At 41.6% G+C, this 23960-nt stretch overlaps 1 protein-coding gene across 2 annotated transcripts in view; it reads right to left on the bottom strand.

Annotated features, from left to right (window-relative positions):
- si:ch211-12m10.1 (teneurin-2) overlaps positions 1–23960 on the bottom strand; it is a 183967-nt gene that overhangs the window by 89777 nt on the left and 70230 nt on the right. The window contains exon 1 of one of the 2 annotated variants that reach the window (XM_042093975.1): positions 4631–5018. The exons of the other annotated variant lie outside the window; for it this stretch is intronic. Within the exon in view, the coding sequence (XP_041949909.1) occupies positions 4631–4679 (49 nt within the window). The 5' untranslated portion in view covers positions 4680–5018. Of the gene's footprint in view, positions 1–4630; positions 5019–23960 lie in introns of those variants that run through there. 2 annotated transcript variants of the gene reach the window in all.

The raw sequence follows: 23960 nt of genomic DNA, 5'->3' as shown, positions 1-23960 counted from the left end.
GCAAGGAAGGGAGAGAGAGAGAGAGAGAGAGCATAAAGAGACCACGGAGGGCAGAAACCTGAAGCACATTTCTGGTGTCAGGGAAGCCGTGCCCCAGAGCGGAGGGGTCCCAGCGGACAGCAGCCCTGTATCTCCCCCCATCCCTGCCCTCAGCCCAGCAGCGGCAGTTAGGAGCACTCAGAGGGACCCATCAGCAGGCCGCTCCCCTCCCTCGTGGACACGGGCACGCTGGCCTCACCGGGACGCAGCGAGGCACAGGAAGAGAATTGGATTCGGTGGCATTTCACCTGGACCCACTGACAGCCCGGGGATGCTTTTACCTCAAAGGGGCCATTGTTTTTCCTTGCTGCCAGAGACAAACCCTTAAAAACTTTACTTAGAAACAATAAAGAGCGAACTGAAAGAGTAAAAGGTGCTGTGCACCACAAGTAACAGCCAAAGGCGTTTTTACTATAAAAACGTGATGTGATGATTTTGACATGATACTTTATGGGGTTCCTCTAAATAGACTCCCTCAGACTTTTTCCAGCATCTTCTTTAATAAGAGTGTGTTCTGGTTGGAGTTGATTCACTAAAGCTCTCTCACATATATAAACTTTATTACAGGCTCAAGGCCCACAGAAGACAATACTGTACACAGATCAATAAAACATCACACATTCATATATACACATTCTATACAGCAACAACAGAAGAATAGAGCTAATGAAGGCACAGATACCAGTGTTCCCATATTTTTGACATGTACCTCACAGAGCTACGACTTGGATCTACTATCTGAACAATAAGCACATAGTTGAATGTTTTTTTTTTATCCTGCTACCTTTTCTGTACACATCAAAACTCACCAATTTCTCCTCTTTCTTTTCATTATATTGCATTTGCGGCTGTCTGCCATGATCATATTGTACATAAACACGAGTTAAGTTCATTATTTCCCTCTGCTTCAGATCCTGCAATACGTGGCATTTACATGCTAATACATTAGTTCTACATGTATGTGAACTACTGCAATGAAGACTACTGCAGATTCATAGTCATTGGCGGTCACTCTTCGATGGATCACATAATAAACATGTCTAAAGTTGTACAAGTATGCACATTGAAGATATATTAGCAGGTTAAGCCTATAAGTTGTCTGATTCAAGCTTATTGTCCAATTATCATATGGTTGCTCATTAAGGTAGCATGGTTCTATGATCATCTGCATGGGCCATCCATGACATATATTATATCAACCTAATATCATGTTCATTTGTGCACAACACATCAAGCTCAGCATAGACCACAGTCACAGACATGTGATATTACTGTGCATGTGTTTCACTATAAATGAGTGTGAGTGTATGTGTGTGTGTGTCCGTGGTTGTGTGTGTGTGTGTGTGTGTACGTGCGTGCACGAGTGTATGTGTCGCTTACATTTTTGTCCAACACAATAAATAAACAATAAATCAAACAGCCACAGTTGTTTGGGAGTACTGGATAGTACATACATACATACTGTATCTACCTCCAGGGATTGTGCCTCTGGCAAGAACAGAGAACGAGGAATGTCAGTGTTCCATGTTCCGCTGTGGAGGAGAGCCAGAGCAGTGGATCCGCGTTTCTTTTTCCCTCCCCACCAGCCACTAAAAAATTAAACTGCCACCGGGCAATTTAGCTGAGCCCAGGACCCCCTAAACCCCCCTGACACACTCGCGGTGAGGCTGCGTGATTGAAAAGCACCCCTGGTCCCCCAAGTCCCTCATCCAGCATGCGGTATTAGCAGCAGCGGGGACACCTCTCTGCGGCCTGTCGCTATCAATTCAGGCTGCTGGCGATGGGCTGGCCAGCTTAAGCATTTCATCACTCTCCTCTGTCTGCTGCACCACTCTAAATGTGAGTAAGACAAGTTGTTGTTTTAAAAGATGGGATCTTTTTAGGAACCACCATACACACACACACACACACACACACACAGAGCCCCTTGACACACACACACACACAGCCCCTTGACACACACACTCACACTCACAGTTACAAAGAGAACTTGTGTTATTCTTGAATATGGAGAGCCCCGGGGTGAATAGGTATTGTTTGCCAGGATTCTATCCACGAAGCCCCTTTCAAGTCTAATTATCCCACCACTTGTGCTTCTTTTCCAGAACTACAAAAAAGAAACCAGTTTAAATGGGAAATATGGAATCCATTAACCTTGCAGACAAGGGCTACTCTCTTGCATCTCATTAGGGGCACTGGGAATTGTGGAACAGAGGAAAATCTATTATTGTTTTAATAAGCTGACAATTTGTTAATTTGCCAGGTCTTGAGAGCCAGTGTAATTTTTCATCAGTATCATCTTAATGGGCTGTACACAGCGGGAGTAACTTAAAGGTGTAGAGGGCCTTGATAAACAAGGAACTGTGAAGTAGCTTGCTCAAGCTGTGAAATTACATTTTGATTTTCACATTTTGATCACTGATGATTTTATGTCTGTAATGGGCATATGACAAAACTCTAAACTAATAGCTTTTTTTATTAATCCTGTATAATGTGAGAATACTGTCTGCTTCAAGATGCTGTGAATTCTCTGGAAAGTAAAGGTTGATTCTCCTGTTCTCAAAGTTAACCTGGGCACTAGGGAGTGGTACGATAAATGTTGTCATAGTCAGCCTTTAGGTATTTGAAGAATACAAAATCAGCCTTTAGGTATTTGAAGAATGACAGAGGTGACTGGAAGAGGTTGCAAGTGGTTGCCCAATTCAGGCTGCCACGTACAGGGCTACATGCCCTTTATGCCACTGGTATAAAACACTGGTTTGGATATGGGTGATGGATATTGTCCTGAGTTGTGCTTGCGTGGCTCAAGATGGAAGATTCTTATGTTAGAGGATGATGTTTAGAAGGGTGGTATGAAAGAGGGTGGAATCTCTTTGTCAAGAGATAGTTAGGGTGTGACCTTTTGATGATCTCCGATACCGTACTAAGGTATACAGTAGGTATGGAAGGAAACATGGACATACATGGTCACACACATACCTGATTCACACACACACATGCCCAATCAGTTACTCGCTTACTCATTCTCTCTTACTGGCTCACTCTCACTCACTCTCACACACAAACACACACACACTCTCTCTCTCTCTGACACACACACACACACACTAACACTGACACACACACACACACACACATACCACTCACACCTGACCACAACACCTGCTAGACTAAGTCTTGGCAGAGAGCATTTCATTTCATCAGAGAGCCCGGGGCCATGTATTCTCCCCTATCTTCCTCCACCTGCTCCACTGCTCTCTCCTGTGATGGTATTTTAAGCCGTGTTCAGCACTGGCTGCTCAGCCATCTACCTGACAATGTGCACTACTGCCGAAAAAACACACCCGTGCGATGCGAGCATCTGCACCTAATTGCACATGGTGGAAGCTATTTTTTTCCCCCACACGAAAAAGCCTTTGAATGAAAATGAGTCACACGGCGGGATTCTCAGCCCTTGCAGACAAGGGCTATTGGCTGGCCTGGCATTAATATCCCTTATCTGGCGTGCGGCGGGCAGCATGAGCAGTTTGCTCCTGCGGGAGACTGCCCTGCTTTTCCTTACCTCGGTCTTGGTGGCCGCATTTCCATAAAGTCTGACTTCAGGACTTTAATTGAGAGCAAGAGGCTCACCGCCGACACACAGAGTTAGGGGCAGCGGAGCTGAGATTTGGGACACGCTTTCCTACTTTGAACTCAAGAGGAATTTATGCTCCAGCAGAATTCAAATGAGCATCGTATGATAATTGACTTTAGTGACATTAGGAGTTTACTAGGATTTCTACTTGTCATCTGTGGGTACCTCAGATGGTGCTTTTGCCAACATGACAGATAGTGGTATGACTGAGCACCCCCCCCCCCTCTCTCTTTCTCTCCCTCTCTCAATGTTGATATTTTTCATGCTCAAAAGGAGACTGGGCTGAGTGTATGACAAAAAAATAAATTGTATACAGTACACTTTCTTATGGATATATACATATTTCAGAAAAAAAAAAAAACATTAATACATGCATAATACAACATAACCCTGTTTTTTAAAATGCTAATAATTTAACAGGTACAATGCAATAGACACAGATATATGTTAATGCACCTATAATATATCAGTGTATCAAATAATAAATCAGTGACTACACTATCTTTCTCTACAACAAATGCGATGTCAAATCTTTACATCTAAACTGAAACTATTTACTTCTCTCATCAATTTCACGTTGCCACAAATTCGTCCGCAAATAAGCGATGAATATATAAATAAATAAATAAATATAGTGTTTTTTGAAATGACAAGAAATGACAATACTGTACAACGAGTTTTGGTAAAATCAATCAATTTGATTTATTTCTCCCCAGTATTGTGGCATCACTCCCGCTGGCACAGAAAATGGTGAATAGAGAAGTACAAAACATGCTTTCAATTCTGAGAACCAGTTGTTATAGGAATCAAAACAATATTTGGTCGTTTTTTTTAGTTCCGCCTGTACCACCTGTGTCCTCCCTGTCCTTGGTGGAACTGACATAGCCCATCTGCTAGTGTCTGAACAACTATCTGTCATCACAAGTACAATCATAAAGTACAACCCAAAAAGCCTACCTGGGTCGTGGCCGAGTACTTTAGCTCTATGCATCCCAGAATGGTGCATCGCTCTCCGCGAGCGTCTGGCGTTATCCGCGATTTGTAGACAATCCTTCACAACTTCAAACCACAGCAGGAATGACTGAATTAATTAAATACTGGCAAAATGTTTGTTCCTTGTTGAGGGAAATGCACCACTTGCTTTTCGATGTTTCAACAACACGCGGACACGAGAAATGAAAGGAGACGAGGCTGGGCTGGACAGAAATGTAGAGAGTCAAGTTCAATATTGCTACACAACACGTCGAGACGTCTCTGATCGCCGAACAAAGACAACGAAGATCTCAGATACTAGAGTAGAGCGGATAAGAAAGGGAGAGGGAGAGAGCGAGACAGAGTAGGGACTGAGCGGTGCACTGACTGTCTCATCCTTACTCTTCTCAGACGCATGGCGCGCAGATTGGAAGGGTGGGGTGGAATGTGGTCGGGAATGTTCATGAGGAAAAGAGACAGGAGCAGAAGAAAAGAAAAAAACAAACAGAAAGAAAATAAAAGGGAGGGTTTTGAATATAACAACTGATCTACCTTATACCTAAACGAGCTATCTTAGATAATGTTAGTCATCCTAGCTATCTATCTGTTTAGGATCCAAGATAGTCACATGCTTGCTCAAGTAGCTAGCAACGCATTTTTTCACATTAAATAATGTATAACATAATACAAGTTCAAAACATCATGGCAGGCAATTAAACTTCAAAGTGCAAAGGGTGGTGGAGTACTTCCCTATCGGAAGTATAGTGCATAGCAACAACCAGCAAGGTCAACAACACCACAAACAACCAAGCTCACTCAGAGACCCCAACACTTTGATGAAATGTTTTCTCCGTGGCGATTTAGACCCCCCTCACTGAGTGAAGTCCTGTACGCAGTCTTGTCATTAGCTGGGGGAGACGACAGGTAGGCTACTTCAGAGGCCAGTCGCCGGGCCAGTGCTGTCCTACGGTGGCTCCAATCTGCCACTCTCGAACTCCCTGCTCGCCGCGATCCAAGTGAACAGGCCTGACCTGCTGCTCGCCATCTCCTCCCACGTGGGAGACTTCCTGGTCCAACAGGGCTCGAGTGTGCTAACCTGGGCCATATCAGCCCCGGCTTCTGTCTGCAACGGAGGATAACACACTGCGTGGTGCAGACACAGATAATATATATATATATATATATATAATGTATATTTATATATTTGTATCTTTTTGTAAAGCTGACTTGCATTCTCTGCAATGACCTCCCATGCGTAGTTTAAGACTAGGAGAGAGTGTGGTGGCGTTGATGCATAAGCCATTTACCAAATTTAGACTGAAAAGCAGGGAGGAGGAATTCAGCACCATGGAGAGTTCATTTTGAAGTGTGTTTGGAGGGCAGGTTCTTTTTGTAGGATGTAGCACCGTACAATGAAATACAAACCAATCCCTGTACATTGTGCTTGGGCATTAGGATTAGAATGCAGAGACATCAGACACTGCAGCTTGAACCTGTCTAATTATGCACGTTCACTTTGAACACAGTGAACGTTTGCATATGCAAACACTATTAATACTGAACTGCTATTCCCTCACACCAGTCTCACTGCACTGGATTTGGCGCCAATATATGCAGCAAGGAAAACACATGCATGCATCTATACCATGTGGCATACATGTCAGATTAGAACGCAATTCATAATATTTTGAATTGAAAGAAGGACTTAATTGAATTCATTACTACTCCCCTAGTCCATTTTTTCTTTAATCATGCCTAACAAGATTTCATCTGGTATGCATATCAATGACATTTTCATATTCATGTTCTTACACTGAGCTGCTAATAAAATAAATTTACAGCAGTGTACCTTCATCAAGGGGACATAATAAGGACAGTTTTTTTTTTAAATAATTCACATTAGTGGAAAATATATAAAAGAATGAAGATTACGTCACGGTTAAGGCCAGGTGGAATGTGAAACCCATTTAAAAACAGCCTGGACAACAGGAATATAGGCTATTTCTGTTCCACACAAATGATACACTACAGAGAAGAGATGAAATGATAGCACTTCATGCCCCATGCTGATACCAATATGACAACCTTGAGTATCTGCTGATGACAATACCAATCTGATACAGTCTTTTCCCCCTACAACAACAATGATGTTAAGTATCAGCCACACACATTCCTGGTCAGCTGAACACAATCTTGGTCAGCTGCACACAATCCTGCAAAGAAATGTAAATTCCTGGGCTGATACTGATGCATAACAGTGCAGAGTTTTTTTTCTTTTTCTTCCAGGGCAATGTCAGCAGAGAAGAGATGGATTGAAAGATAAAAGGCGGAACACAATTTGTCCCCGACAGACTTTGCACAGAGATTGGTTCGGTGCCGTGGCTGAGAACGGAAAGTCCGAAGGCACACACTTTCACAAGAATTGTGCACACGACCATCAATACTTCCACCACCGCTCACTGCTTTGAAAAGCCACAACTTAACAAACCTTGGAATTATACTGCGTGGTGCTCATGGCTGCATTTTCCTCCGACGCTGTCACCTCAGTCGGTGCAGTGATGTGAGGCATGTGCAGGCTGATCAGAGGTGTCTCATGGTCATGGGCAAACCCCAACGCTCCTGCTGAGAGCCTGCTGGGCCTAGCCGACCATTAGGCAAACAATGGCAAAAAATGCTGCAATGGGTGTTTCTGAAGGCGGCCTTTGAATTGCAGTACATCAATTGAATGATTCTTTTTTTAACCTTTTTTTCTGAAGTTTCTGTCAGCGTTCACATGTATACATAATTCACCTTAATGGTCCAGTGAATCACCAAACCTTTATCTCTCTCTCTTTATGCATTCACACACATACAGTACACACACACACACACACACACACACACACACACAGATACAGACTCACATACACTGTCCCTCTCTCTCACACACTCTATCTCACATACACACACACACACACACACACCCACACACACACACACACACACACTGTCCCCCTCTCTCCTTATCGTGCAACAGCCTGGCACAGTGATTGCCAAAGCTCTGCGCAGGTGTACGCTCATGGCTGCCATCTCCCTCAGCCAATCAAAAGCTGGCGTGATAAATGGCACTGTGCCTCCGGGTGAGCGACACCACCGCTACGCAGTCAGCCAATCAGGACAGCTGGGCGAGTCCATCCATGGCAGCACTGTCGGTGACGACCATAGCTCGTGGACTCGTACTCTTCCATCTTCTCCCCTCTGCACTACTGATCCTACCATCATCCACATGCACTCAGCATCATCTCATTCCTGCCCATACCCCATCACACATTCACCCATTGACATGCATTCACTCATGCCTTATGCATTCAAACACTGATACTGTATACATTCACTCATGACAACTGTGACACTGATATTAACTATGTACTTGTACTTATGTTTGTATGACTGACTGTATTGTATACATATTATGGATTCCATTCTTATTGACTACTGGTTGAAGTCCAACTTACCCCTCAGGGACATTGAAGCTTTACCATACTTCAATGCTCCAGCATGTGCCAAGCACACATCATGCCAAATCATGTCATACCACATATGAGTAAGACAAACTGGGGCAGACATACAAAGGAAGAAAAATTAGCACCTTTGTCTCTGAATATTGGTTCTGTTGTTTCTAAAAGTTTCTTCTGTCGATGCATTTAACTGCAATCTGGATTAAACCTGCTTTTATAAGGCAGAACATGCAGACATGTGCTGTTTTCGTACATATTCTGGAATACCCAATCAATTGCTCTTCGCACGATACACCTTTTCATCGACCTTCCCAATATTAAATACATACGCATGAGTAAGAGCTTGCCTGACACATCTCCTGTGCCTAGCAAAATGCACCTTCATTCATGTGCGCTCTGTTTATACATAAGGATGCCATGTTTTAAGGTGCAAATAAAGCATGAAACAGGTGGTAGCACATCGGCTCCAGTGTGTTTACTAACTGGCCAGGCACTTCACTGCACTGCACAACACAAAGATAACTACCTAGCATCTAGGGAAATGTGGCTGAAAATTATTTGTATTCACAGTCTACGTCCAACAGTTTAGTACAAATAGGCTGCAAGATTGTTCAGAGTTTTAGGAAACATGCACCAAATGTGCCAGTGTATTCTTGTGGGAACATTAATATTTATGACAAACATGTTAGCACATCATTCATGGGTGTTTACAACTGAGACAAATGACATTTGTAAAATGTATATGTACCATGCACCACTTTACAAATACGTGCATGTAGTAAGATATACAGTATATAAGAATGCAAAACAGTGACAAACAAAAAACAACAAACAAAACGAGGAAACAAAACATTCAAACAGCCTCATCACCATCACCACCTTTTAGTTACTCGTTAACTATTAGTATTTGAATCATATGATGACCTACAACAAAACACAGCCAGGTTACAAGAACCGGGGGAGACACAAAGCCAGTAAGCCTGACGAGTTTCTCCAAAGTCTCTCACTGTGCCCTTGTGTCAGAGGCAGGAAACTCATCCCACAACTTAGAAGCGACAGCACAGCTCCCTCTACCTTTGTCACATCGCAGCATCTTCGAGTCAGACCCCCACATCGTCACCGCAAAACCCACCTCACTCTCCCAGGAGTGGCTAATCCTCTAGCACTAATTAGCTACTTGCTAATTAGCATCTGATGTACAATAGAGGGAAGCAAAACATTTGCATGATGACACGGATGACTGCTGTCATTTCCAGGAGCCAAAACTCTCCTCAGGGCTGTAATAGATAAACTAAAGAGAAGCATGAAAGTTTCTGGAAAAATGAATCTCTGCTGTAGAGAGAGGAAGACGGACAGACTATATATTTCTTTCTACGTTCTTTGATGATGTTTCCTTAAATAGCTTATTATTTCCCTGATAAAGGCCATCTGCCTGAAAATTTATAAAACTTAGTCTACTGTCATTTTAAGATGGAAACCTGAAGCTGAGATTAGACATGGTCTGGTAGGCAGTTGTTACTTCACTGAGAAATAAATGTACAGCTCTTATACGCAGATCAAAATCTGAATATTATCTAAATGAAACCTCACAAAATCTAAATAATCCTACTAAATTCTGGAAAACCATCAACTCACTTTCTCCTTCTACGTTATCTAATGATTTCCCTGACCAAATTTTAGTAAAAGATAGTCTCATTACTAATAGGACGGATATGGTAAATAGCTTTAATAAGCATTTAATTTCTTCAGGTTCTATTTTTAATTAAATTTCTGTGAGTGATATACCCAACCCATCTCCTCTTCTGAGTGAAGATAGTCCTACTTTTTGCTTTTCTCCAATCTCAAGAAGTGAAGTTTTAAAAGCCTTGAAAAACCTTAACATCAAGAAGTCTGCAGGGCCTGATGAAGTTGAGCCATATTTTTTGAAAGTAGCTGCTGAGATCATTGCTGGGCCACTAACTAATCTTTAACTTATCTTTAGAACAGAATGTTGTCCCTGATGTCTGGAAATCTGCTTTAGTTGTACCCCTACTAAAAGGTGGTGATCCAACCAGCTTAGATAATTACAGACCAATTTCTAAGCTATCAGTTATAGCCAAAATCTTAGAATCGATTGTCAGCGAACAACTGAAGGAATATTTGGTTAGCAACAACATTTTGTCTAGGTTTCAGTCCGGTTTTAGAAAGAATCACAGTACGGTAACTGCCACTATGAAAGTTCTAAATGACATTACCTGTTCCCTAGACAATGGAAGTTCATGTGTTGCAGTCTTTATTGATTTGACTAAAGCTTTTGATACTGTCAATCATAGTATTCTTCTATCGCGTCTATACAGTATTGGTCTTTCTGAAACCGCATTAGGTTGGGTTAGGAACTACTTAAAGAATAGGTGCCAAAGGGTGCAAATTAAGGGGTGTCTTTCTGATAGTCTCAGTATTGAATCTGGTGTGCCACAGGGGTCCATTTTGGGTCCACTGTTATTTACATTATATATCAACAATCTTGGTGATAACCTATCAGACGCAAGTATTCATTTATATGCAGACGACACCATAATTTATTGCCCTGCATCGTCCATTGATAGTTGCATTTCAAAGCTGCAGGAAGCTTTACAATAGTTCAGCGCAATCTCCTCTCTTTAAAACTAGTTCTGAATGATAAGCAAAATGCATGGTCAAAACAAAATGCATGGTCTTTTCTAGGAAACATAAATGTAAATCTTCTCTACCACCTCTTTACACTTTGCAAGGTAAAGCTATAGAACTGGTCTCCTTCTACAAATACCTAGGCTTTGTGTTGGAGGAGGACTTATCATTGAAGTTACATGTTAGACAATTACTATCTAAGTTAAAGCTAAAGCTGGGGTTTTACTTTCGGAATAGTGCCTGTTTTTCACAGTCAGCCAAAAGAAAGTTGGTGGAAGCTACCTTCTTACCTGTCTTAGATTATGGAGATGTTTTTTACAGAAACACCACTAAGACTCTTTTACATTCATTAGATTCTGTTTATCACTCTGCTCTAAGATTCATAACTCGTACACATTACTTCACTCATCACTGTGCACTGTACGAAAGGGTAGGTTGGCCCTCACTTCACTTAAGAAGGTATTGAAGGTATTGAAAGAAGGCATTGGCTTATATTTGTGTACAAGGCCATAGTTGGCCAGCTTCCTCTGTATATGATTAGTCTTTTAACTGTCAATAGTCAAGGGTATAATCTGCGTACAAGTAGATATATTCTTTTAAAAGTTCCTTCAATGAAGACCGAGTTTGGAAAAACTGCTTTTATTTATAGTGCATCAACTGCTTGGAATGACATTCAAAGATCGTTGAAACTTACAGTATTTATTTCAATCAATGAATTTAAGTCATATCTCAACCAAACATTCCAAACTGTCTGCACCTGTTCCTAACTTTTAATTTTGTTTCATTGTTGTATTGTTGTGTGTGTGTGTGTGTGTGTGGGTGGGTGTGTGTGTGTGTGAGCGTGTTAGTGTATGTGCGTGTTGTGACTGTTGTTTATGTACTTATTTTTACTTTGTCTGTCTCTATTATGTTCACTGTGTGCTGCTACCTTGGCCAGGGCTCACTTGTAAATGAAATATCTATCTCAATGTGATTTTCTTCCCTGGTTAAATAAAGGTATAATAATAAAAAATAAAAAATCATCTCCAGGACACCTTAAATGTTCCAAGCAATTAATGAAGCTAACTCATTAGCATTTCAAAAGGTCAGACATATGGCAGCACTGTTACAAAATTCAGTACCATTTATAAGCAAAACAATATTTGCTTTCTAAAAATAAAGAAAACGTTTTTTTGGGCTTTTTGTTTGTGTGAGTCATGTCTTATGTAATATAACTGGACAATACCATTCACCTGATTGCTTTGGGAAAGCTTTCATGCGATCAATGCGATTCTTGTAGTTTGAATACAAATATGAGTCAATGAAAAGGATAAAAACAGCTAGTGTACATGGGGCTGGGATGGTACTTCGTCGCTGGGAATGGGAGACAATGATGGGTTTTGTTGTTCACCTCAGACAGATCAAACTTAATGTTCAGAGTGTGAGACCAAACCAACAATCAGCCATATCTGAATGATGTGCTTGTTGTGTTGTGACATGATTGTAAGGAAATGGCTCTCAAAAATACATGAATACACAACTCTTTTATCAGCACAGTGGTATGTGTTTCTGTGTGTGTGTGTGTTAGTGTTTGTGCATGTGTGCTCAGTGTGTGTGTGTGTGTGTGTGTGTGTGCGTGTGTGTGTCTGTGTGTGTGAGAGAGAGAGAGAGAGAGAGAGAGAGAACCTGCCACCTTGCTGGTGAGAGAAAGCAGGAGCATGCGTAAGGATGAAAGGCAGGTTTCCTTTCTCCTCTGCCAATGAAAGCGAGTGATGGAGTTAACTTTGACTGACACGCCATCTGCAGCCTCTTAACACAAAGGGCAGCGTGACAAGCTGTTCCTCGCGCACAACTTTGCAAATTAGCATGGCAAACATGTGGCCATCGAGAGGCCCTCGTCAAGGCACTAATGACTGCTATCAACACCACAAAAGCCTTTAGCTCGCAGAATAATTAAATCTGCAGCGGCTACATCTGAATTGGCAAAACTCAGAAAAAAGGAAATTTCTGCAGGAGATGTGATGCTCTGAATTCACAGGCGCTGGAGAACCTCTGTCCAGGGCTTTCCTTTCATAACCACAGTATGCCAAAGCAATACAAAAACAAGCCACAAAGACCAGTCTCGGAGGGACATTTCGTTGTAGAGCTAGACAAGTTTGACAACTTCTCCTTAATTAAAGTTTTGGTCTTACACAAGGATATCCAGACAATGCTCTGCCCTTCGTAGGATGAAAGAAGTTCCAGTAAACTGAACTAAAAGTGTTATCATCTTTTTATTGACTGACAGCATGAATATCTTTTCCAACAGTTATATACAAGGCTGTTTTCACATTTCTGTGCCACATAACAAGCCTAGAAATCTAGACGCACCATAGCGGCAGCAAATGTAATTTGCTGCCCGAGCTACCACATAACAATTATTATGAAACTTGCATTCAATTAAAAGTTATGAAACCATGAATCTTACACAATCTATTTGCATAGTTCTACAGTATACTGTAACAAAGTTTGTTAACAACTATAAAGACTTATATTCCAGCTAGTGTTTCAGCTAAGAATGGCTTTGCTCCATTTTATTACTAAAATTGTGGGGTGAGGGTGGACACACTCATATTCATACATGCATTTGCTGACACTTTTACAATAAATAGAGAACAATCAAGGTACAATCAAGCACTACACTGTTTCTATACTTTAGGCTTCACTGACACAGTAAACCCGTTCCCAGACTCTCCTAGTGAGTAATGGTCCCTTTAACGGGCACCACAGACCAATATCAAAACTCCACTGCACCCAACTGACCTGACAAGGAGTCAGTAACTTGTCTTCTCCACACACCCACCAAAAGAAAAGAGCTGCAGCAAACATCCACAATAAATCAAAGGGAAGCCTTGCAGAAAATCAATAATTCATAGGTGACGATCAGATTTCCCCTCTAGCTGACATAAAGGTGAGAATGGGCCAAGCCTGGGACGGGAGTGAGAAATAACAGAGAGCTCGAAAAAAACTGTGCACTGTGACTAGCGTATATGTGTGTGGGTGTATATCTATTTGTGTTTATGTGTGTGTGTGTGTGTGTGTGTGTGTGTGTGTGTGTGTGTGTGTGTGTATAACCATGCGCATGCATCTGTTTGCTCGACATATTGTGAGTGACAGACCTTCCTCAGAAGGATGACACTAAGAGCTCTGCTGGAGGGAGCAGAGGGCTGAGGGCAAGACAGCTGCTTGAGAGAGAGAAAGAGAGAGAGAGAGACGGTGAGTGGGAGAGAGAGAGAGAGAGGGAGAGAGAGTGGGAGAGAGAGAGAGAGAGGGAGAGTGGGAGAGAAAGGGCAAATAACTAATATTCTAGCTTCTTTCATTACTAAACAAAGCCCATTACACAGTACTGGTACCCTTTTGACTTTGTATGTGATTTGACTGTGCTTCTAATAATGGCAAAGTTATATATAGCTCAGGATTTGGCCAGCTCACCAAGCGTAAAGAATGTGATACTATGAGATGCCAGGGGCACTTTCTAGAGATGTCAAAAATGTCTGGGGTGGTCTGCCCATTCCACGTACTGCCAACATACAGTACAGTACACACACATGCATCATAAAGACATCTTCAGTCTTCAAGACAGACTGAACTTAGCTGAAGACAGAAAATAAGACTCTATTTTTGTGAATGCACTTTGGAAGGATTCAATATTTGGCTCATGGCGGGTATGTGTTGGCATTTATTTTTTTAAACATAGAGGAAGAAATATTAAGGTCAGACAGGTAAGATAGGTCTACTCTGTCGACTAGCTACTTGCCTGGATTTCCTGGGCATTGTGGTGAAAGCATGCAATTTCAGTTCTTTAAAGTAAATTTCCATAAGTTGATGAAATGATAAATGTGTGCAACATTTTCACAAAACCAGAGATGAGATGCAATAAGACAGGTGATGCACACTCTGTATCTATGGCTACTCTGAATTATGATGCCAAAGGTTCAGAGCTCATATACGTAAGAAGTGGAGGACTTATCTCATACCAGCCAGAAACATACTCTACCATTATGATCAGTCATCAGTGCCTTGTAAATAGTTACCAAAAGCAATACCCAATGCAGTTGCTGAGACCAAGAGGACCAAGATTTGAGTCCCCCCCCCCCCCCCCCCCCTCGCTCCTTTCCTGTGATCTCTTCACTGGTCTGTAAAATAAAGGCCAAAAGAGACTATGCTAAATTATGCTAAGAGACTGAACTTTAGTTCACTGCAGTAATGTAGTAGAAAATGAACAGCATTTTCTTACTGAATGCAAAAGAGACAAGGTTATAAGGGAAGAATACTTTACTAAAATCGGAGATAACTGTCCCGAATTTCTTAAAACAAACAATAAACAAAAACTATCATTCCTCCTCGAGGGAGTAGACAGTTGTGTCCACCTAGCTGCTGAGTACATCCAATCCTGCCAGATCCTGAGAGAACAGCCCATGTTCCATGATCAATAACATAATAATTCATAGTTTTTTTTTTTTTTAAGCCAGGTGTTATTTTCATTATTATTATTATTATTATTACTACTATAGTTTGTATTACTATTATTATTATCTATATTACTATTATTGTTATTATTATTGTATTGAATGCTTTGGCAACACTGTAAAATTTACATTCATGCCAATAAAGCTTGTTGAATTGAATTGAATTGACTGAACATCTTACAAACAAGATTCTTGAGATTCTCAGCTACGCTATCAAAACACAAACCTGAAATACTGTGGTAGGTAACGTCTAAAACAGATGAGCCTTTGGTTGTTCCAGGAATCCAGATGGTGTATTATAAAATGAAACTCATTTAAGGTCTTATGATGTTGGCAATGAAAGTCTCTGGATAAAGCCTGCGTTTTGAGATTTTTTCCCCCCAAAAGTGAGTGAAGACACTGCTTTGTAGATGGAAAATTACTCTTTCAAAAACTCTTTTCAATGTACAGTATACTGGCCACCCCATATCGGTCAGGTTTTATTTCAGTTCCTCAAGTGTTACTGCATCCATGATCAATCTATGTTCTATTGACTGTAAACTGATTACCCTGGCTGGTAGGTAATTTTTTCTGGTTATTTGTCTTGGTCTATTATGGACACTTTTTTATTACTGGTTAAAGGAAGGATTTTTTAAAAAGAAAAATCAAATCTGACTTTGGGGCCTTCATGGAATAATTAGTGGCATTCTTTTTATCTGCCAATCCCTGCTCAGCATACAATCTCAATATGTCAATACATATTCAGAGAGGGTTAAGCGAGGGAGCATTGCAGCTTTCTGAGCAAACCACAGCTGTTGGAATTTACATCAGAATGCAAAACAGTTTGAGAGACAAAGAACAACAACAACCTACTGTGTTACATGACTAAAATTAGATAGAGAGAAAAAAAGAAACAATATTAACTCTGTGGAGAACTGACACTGAGCTTGCTGCTGAAGATTAATTACGGATGTCGTGTTTTTTTTTTTTTGTTGACGCAGACCGAATCCTTCTCTACACCCCCTCCACCTCTACCTATGATCCCTCTGATTCCTGACAGAACGTGGCTGTGCATTGTGGCAGACGTATCAAAGAGAGTTTGAAAAACAAACAAACATGAAAAGAGGAAAAACAGAAAAGTAGGCAAAGAGACAGAAAAAAGAAAGAGGGAGTGAGGGGAGGGACAAAGAAAGAAAAAGGAGAGAGAGAGAGAGAGAGAGAGAGAGAGAGAGAGAGAGAGAGAGAGAGAGAGAAAGAGAGGGAGCGACACTGCTCGTTTGATGGCAGTAATCAACCCTGAAGCTTTGCCAGTGCCTCTATCTTCAGTGCGACACATTGCCAGTTGTCTGTTGTGGCGGTCCCTGTGCGGGCGAGTGCAATGGCACCATGTTTGAGTGAATCCCTCTCCGGTTCCCCTGTGACCTGATCCGTGGGGAGAGGGAGAGGGAGCGGCTGCAGTGGCCCACTTAAACTCACGAGAGCTACTCCAGTGGACACGGCCAGCTCCACACACACAGACCTGAGTGAGCCTTTCACTGAGAAGTAGCACACTGAATGTTGAAGGGCTATTCAAAGCAACATGTTTCAGCACAAACATGTGTTTAAGTGTTCAACAGTTCACGTTAGAGCTAGTCAGACTTTGACACAGATATGTTCAAATGTATGTTTTATCTCTGTGGCAGACAACTTTGTGCAAAGTGCCTTAAAAACAACGTTTAAAAAATGCCTTTTGATGTCCTGAACGGTTACTGTACAGTGCAGGTAAGTGTATATCATTTTGAAATGCGACCCCAAAACTCTTTAGGGAAGAAAAATATTCACAACATCATTGCCATTCTAGCCTTTCATTCAGACTAAAATCCCCAGTATATTATCCACCTTTAAGTGCAAATATAGTCATCTCAAAGCATAAGCTTAGCTTAGCTTGGCATATGTTCACAAAAGAGGTTCTTTCACATTTGCGCATGGCTGCTTATGAAACTGCACCTGTAGCCTCTTTATTGATATGACTGAGTCATCAGTGCAGTCTACCTTCTCAGTGGAACAGAGTGCAGTCCATCAGTCATAAGGAAGAAGACTCAAAAGCCCTGTGGCACTCTCTACTATGAATGTGAGAAAAGGGCAGATGGAAGTGATACCATACAGTATATTTGACTTAAAGATGCAACTTACACTGGTAAGAAAATCAGCAGCAGATGTCAATTAAACATAATTAGATACAGATTTCACTGAACTCATAAATCTAACACTTATTGGATTTTATTTGAATAAGTTATTTATTACTTAGTACTCGATAAACAAAACAATGTGATTAAGGTGTGATGAAGAGACCAAGTCTTATTTGATGAATTTAATTTTTTTTGACCATTTCATATGCATGGTTGTGTTGAAGTAGTCTAAATGACATGCATTTGCATGATTAATCAGGCTTCAATCAAGCCTCTTGTAGTTCACCTTCTCTCTCCCTCTCTCTCTCTCTCTCTCTCTCTCTCTAAGCGCTTTCAGACATACGTGTAAGACCGGAGGTTCTGCCGATGTTAAACGGTGGGGCCGTATATCTGAACGACATAACCGGTCATATGGAAGTCCGAATTTAGCCGGTTGTTCTACTACTCCCCCCCTAGTATTTCCTCCGGACATTATGTAAATGTGCTGTGTCTGAACGAGGCGTAGAACATGCGATTAAAATTCGTCCATGTGGTTAGATCTGACTTAAATGCCAGTGTTATGATGGAGTGGCATAGTGCTGTCCAGAAAATCTCCGAGCTGGAAAGATGCAGCTACTGTCCATGAGGGCATAGGCCTACAACATTTTGATAGAACACGTGAAGGGAATGACACGTTGTAGCCTACAACTGCATGGCAAGGCCAAACGAATTCAAAAGACTGATAAGCAGAAGGCGCTGCAAAGGCAGTAGCCTACAGCGACGTCGTTGATGACAATAACAGGAGTATTTAATAAATTGTTAGCCAACACGGTTTTCATTGATAGCCTTCTCATGGCCTGCTGAGCTAGCTGATATTTGTTGAGCATATATGCCTAGAAAAAATGAAAACGAAGAAAACCCAACTTTGTTCCAAGCTCCTTACGTAAATGCAATAGACACATGGGGAGAGGATGCTTTTGGAAAAAAATAAACCATGAAAAAACGAACAACTTCACTGTAATGTTAGTATTTTGTTTGTTGCTTAAACACGTTGTATGATGGCCTTGAAGTCTTGAGTTAGCCTACTGAATTGGCTGGTAGCCTACAATACAGTTTGTGCATGCTCTCTCTCTCCAACGCAAGATCCTCTCTCTCCTCTCTCAGATCTCGTTCCAGACCCTCCAGCAGGGAGAGAGCCTCACGGAGGACAAGACAGGTGAACGTTTCTTGAACAGCTGCGGCAGGAAGAGCGTCACGCAAAACTCTCCGAACAGCAAGAGTCACGAACGTGGCTGTTGATTAGCAGTCACCCACTCCAGACATCACATCTGGACAGACAGTAGCCATACAGCTGGACACATCCCTCTTTAGAGGGACAGAAGGGAGGACGGACGACACACAGGGTCATATGCACAAGGCCTTGCTAAACTGCCACTCATTCCAAAGGCCATTCGTAATTTCCAAGCAGGATAATCTGCAGCGCAGTTGTCTCCGTCTCCAGACTAATTGGTAGCAATTTGCAAGCAATCTCCCCACACACAGCCATATTCATGCAGGTAGATGGAGACGACTATACGTGACGGCTATTCCGCCGAGCAAATATACTTCGTCTAGCGTGGCCCATTCCGCCAAGCAAATAGACACCTCGCCTGACGTCCGGGGCTCCCTGTGAAGCCAGTGCCGTTGTCTCTCCCTCTCTCTCTCTCCACAGACCCCCCACTGATCACCACCACAGCCCCGCTCCGCGAGCACTCCCACAGATGGGATCATTATGCACCAATTTTCCAATTTATTCAGCGCCTTCAATTCCTCATTAGTTTCCCGTGGAAAGAGAATGAAAAGAAAAAACTGAGGAGACACATTATCTGTTAGGAAGCAGCGAAGCAGGGTGGTCTACATGGAATGTTAATCAATGTATCTATCTATCTAGCCCGCCAGACAGCCGGAATGGGAATGATTAGTGTGCAGATTCGGTGGGAGCCTCCTCGTTCTCCCCAAACTACCACAACAGGCAACGCTGGTGAGACAAGAATGACTAATTTAGTTTATCACATGATGAACAGCTAAATGATTAAAATATGATTTTCCAAATTCTGATAAAAATTACTTTTAGTTACACAATGTAATCCCCCAAAACATACTGTTATGTCCTTACTGTAGGCCTACTTTGTGAGCTTACAGTTCCCCAATACTCATTGAGAGAATACAGAGATTGTGACTGGATTCAGGGGTTAGTCCAGTGTAGTCACGACTAGTCACTATAACACTAACACCACACAGACAGACAGTGCATCATTGACGGTAAATATGAATTTGTTGGAAATCAACTTGAATGTGTTTGTGTGTGTGCAGTGTTTCCGTTAGATTGAACAGTGGCGGCAGCGCAGCGCAGCGCAACCCCCCCCAAGAAAAAAAGGGTTAGTATAAAAAAAAAAAACTGGTCGGGTGTCACTCGCGGGATGTTTTCTAGTTCCTAATCACACCATTTAGCCTAACGTGATTTGAGAGGGACAGGATTCAGGAACTAAGACAGGCCCATCTTCTGTCTGACTCACGTCAGGTTAACCCATGCATTAAACCACATTGTCACTTGAACGCTTGAACATACCGGTGGTTCACGTTGACAATGGAGAAACGCTTAGCTTACTTCGACACAACCCACAACACTGCCTTTATTTGGTGCAAATCTCCTTTACTTTATAGCAGGGGCGCAGGAGATATTTTGAAAGTGAGGGGGACCAAATTATGAACACAAACCCATAGTGAGATCAGATTTCCAGATATCGGATCACCACCTCTGGCCCACTTTCGACCATCATATTTTAAACTTGCCAGAATATTAAGATAATATCATTGATTGTTTTCAAAATATCTTTTGATTAAAATTGTCAAAACTGTAAGATGAGCACAACGCCAGATCTGCCCTCAGACCAGCTTCTTGCTATGTGCAATTCTACTTTTATTTAATTTTTTTAGATTTATTTTACACTACTTGGGCCAATGGTAGAATACTCTAAAAGCAACATGATGTTGATATTTTATGAAGCCATGAATGAATCATCATGCCTATGATCCAAACATAGACTACATGATCAAATAGCCTAGTTAGGCCTACAGTACCTAAATTGTCTGGTATAAACCAAATCAACTCTCCACTATGTGTCTGCAGTTAATATTTATGCAATGTTAGAACATGTTGGCTTAACAAGTTACCAGTCCAGAACATACAGAAAATTGCAACAGAAAGTTGCCTTTATAATCAACTACTATTTGTTCCAACAGCATTTAAACAAAGCATTTATAAAATTGAAAAAAAAAATATATTACATAAGAAGTAAAATAAAATACTGTTACTGTAGTAACTGTACCACATTATCCCAAGCTTCAAAGAGCTCCCCATGTCTGTGACAGCCAGACACAATTGCCATCAGTCCATCAGCACTAGAAGACATTGCTTCGATTTAAGTCAATGAAATAACATATAATATATTGATGTATATATGAATATAACGATAATAAAGTCGTTTTCCTACCATGGGTCTCCAACACACGTTCTCAAGCTCATTGTCTTGCCGCCCCTTTCGAGCTAATTGCCAGAGGCTGAAGCCTACTACATTTAACGCAATTGTTGCGTGACTCAAGGCATTCCAGCCTACGAATTTAATAAAAAGTAGCCTACTAAATCATGCATAATTAAACAATATCTCAATTTAGGCTACTTGGCTACGCAAAAAGGTTTCTATTACAGCACAACCCCTATTCAATGAATGGCTGCCTTGTCTCGCAATAAACAGCGGTGGAAATCCCGACACTTTTTAAACTGCATGAAACATAACAGTGAACCATCAAATATCTCCCAGAGTTCAGTGCCCATCAGTCCCAACATTTAGCAATATAATCAAACAGTCCAAAAGTAAATTAGATCCCAAACCAAACCGAAAATGTTATGCTTTTGATGGCCTACCAGTATGCCGCTCCAAACGAAAAGCATCTCTAATGATGGTAGACAAACTGGCTTCAGATATCCAACAGAGTGAATATGAGATTGTGCAGTCTTACAGTACTGTAGATGGCTGTGGTTAGTGATGTGATGCTGTTAATGGGGAGTTTTACATAGTTAGTGCAAACCCTATAGGTTATATATATATAATATATATATATATTTTAGCGTATATAAGGCTTTTTTTCCTTATCAAAAGTGAGGGGGACGACAACCGTCTCTTCAGCACTGCGTGGGACATATCCCCCACGTCCCCCGTGCCTCCTGCGCCCCTGTGTGAACTGAAACTGGACGTGCCATAATAACCTCTGACTAGTTAGGCTACTTATTGTTAAATTGCAATGTGAGCGGCAGCCAACAGGGGATTATTTAAAGGAGAATTCCGGTGTGATATTGACCTAAAGTGTATTGAAACATGATACCGAGTGTGAACGTATGTCTCATAGCCCATCTCGACTTGTCCCCTGCACTCCAAAATCTGGCGCTAGTTAGCCGATGCTACCAACAACTTTTTCAGTAGTGGTGCTTCGGCATCGGGCTAGCCATGCAAATAAATCACTGTTTTACACCCATTTACGAGGCTCAATGTATCTCCACACTTCATTGGTAGACTTCCTAGGGCCCTGACATTTAAAACGAGACATTGAGAACTTTGAAAAAGCACTGGTAGTTTACTTACAAGACGATTTATACAGACAGTATCTTCACGAAGTTTAACGTTTGCAGCCATCTTGAATTTAGTCACGATAAGTCGAGCAACGAGTAAGAATGAACAGGTATGATAAGGGATCAGATTCCAAAAATAATTCAGTGGAAATGCATGGATTCCAGTTTCTTCCAGTAGCAGCAACTGGAATCCATGCATTTCCACTGAATTATTTTTGGAATCTGATCCCTTATCATAGCGGTTCATTCTTACTCGTTGCTCGACTTATCGTGACTAAATTCAAGATGGCTGCAAACGCTAAACTTCGTGAAGATACTGTCTGTATAAATCCTCTTGTAAGTAAACTACCAGTGCTTTTTCAAAGTTCTCAATGTCTCGTTTTAAATGTCAGGGCCCTAGGAAGTCTACCAATGAAGTGTGGAGATACATTGAGCCTCGTAAATGGGTGTAAAACAGTGATTTATTTGCATGGCTAGCCCGATGCCGAAGCACCACTATTGAAGAAGATGTTGGTAGCATCGGCTAACTAGCGCCAGATTTTGGAGTGCAGGGGACAAGCCGAGATGGGCTATGAGACATACGTTCACACTCGGTATCATGTTTCAATACACTTTAGGTCAATATCACACCGGAATTCTCCTTTAAAAAGCAAATGTGCGTCTGCCCTGATTCTGATACCGTGGCGGTATTCAGGGTCGGACTATGAGCAAAATTCGGCCCTGGCAATTTTCTTCTGGAACCCCCCCCCTCCCCATAAATAACAAACACACAGTATTATGCTGTAGCAACACTTCATAAACTGAACCCAATCGTCCCAAACATTTAGATTTGGACCTATAGCCTAATCACAATAACACGGGGGTCCGGGGGTGTCTCTCCTGGATTTTTAAAAAAAAAAAGTCTGGTTGCTAATCACACCGTTTTAAAGTGATTTGAAATTGAGAGGGACAGGATTCAGGGATAGGCTACTAGACAGGCTCATCTTCTGTTTTTTTGTGCCAACATGTTGTAGAAACACAAACACAGCCTTTATTTGGTGCAAATCTTCTCCTTTACTTTGGTTATAGTCCGCGATTCACATTAACTGTAGGCTATCACCACAAGTGTATAGCCTCCTAAACGTTTTTGCCCTAGTTTGTGCCGTCATCACATTTTGCAATACCTTCGTTACTAACCTTCCAGTTGAATTGATAGCCTACTTTTTACCTGCATCGACTTCGACGATTGATTGCATCTAATGTAACACTCGGTGGAGAGACCACTTTCCAAGTTTCACTTTCACTGTCGTTGTGAGCTAAAAGGATAGGCCTAGCCTACTATATGGGAAATACTTTAAAGTTCCTTTTGAGTAGGATCAGCTCCAAAAATGAATGGGTTTTCTTTAACCTGTGCTACACTTTTCCAGCAAGTTGGCGAAAATTGTAGGCTACCCGTAGTTTTTTTTATGTTGACAGAACCGCACTACAGTAGCCTATGGTGCAGTTAAATGAGCTCTTGGTAGCGCATGCAACTAACGTCTATAAAAACAATATATTTATGGAATAAAACTGTTTACGGTTAAACTGCAATAATGTGAACACCAGCCAGCGGAGGGCACTTAGGTCACTACAGGCACTTAGGGCACTAGCCTAGGCTACCATGCACTCGAACTAGCGGCTGCTTGGACAAATCCACTTGAGGGGTGGGGCAGGGGGGCGCGATCGTAACACACACTGAACCTGTCATGAAGAGGCCAAAATGATTGACCTGTCACCCCCCAAGCCAAATGGGGGCAACTGCATTTATAGGCTAGGCCTAGGCCTACGTGACGGGCCGCAAATAGGCTAAATAACTTAAAAAAATAAATAAAAAAAATCCCGGAGGTCACCGGCCCACATGTGGTTGTACAGATT

This window comes from Alosa sapidissima, chromosome 5 (assembly GCF_018492685.1).
Source record: "Alosa sapidissima isolate fAloSap1 chromosome 5, fAloSap1.pri, whole genome shotgun sequence".
Taxonomy (NCBI): domain Eukaryota; kingdom Metazoa; phylum Chordata; class Actinopteri; order Clupeiformes; family Clupeidae; genus Alosa; species Alosa sapidissima.
Note: the sequence above shows the minus strand (reverse complement) of the source record. Positions and strands in the feature narration are given on the sequence as shown.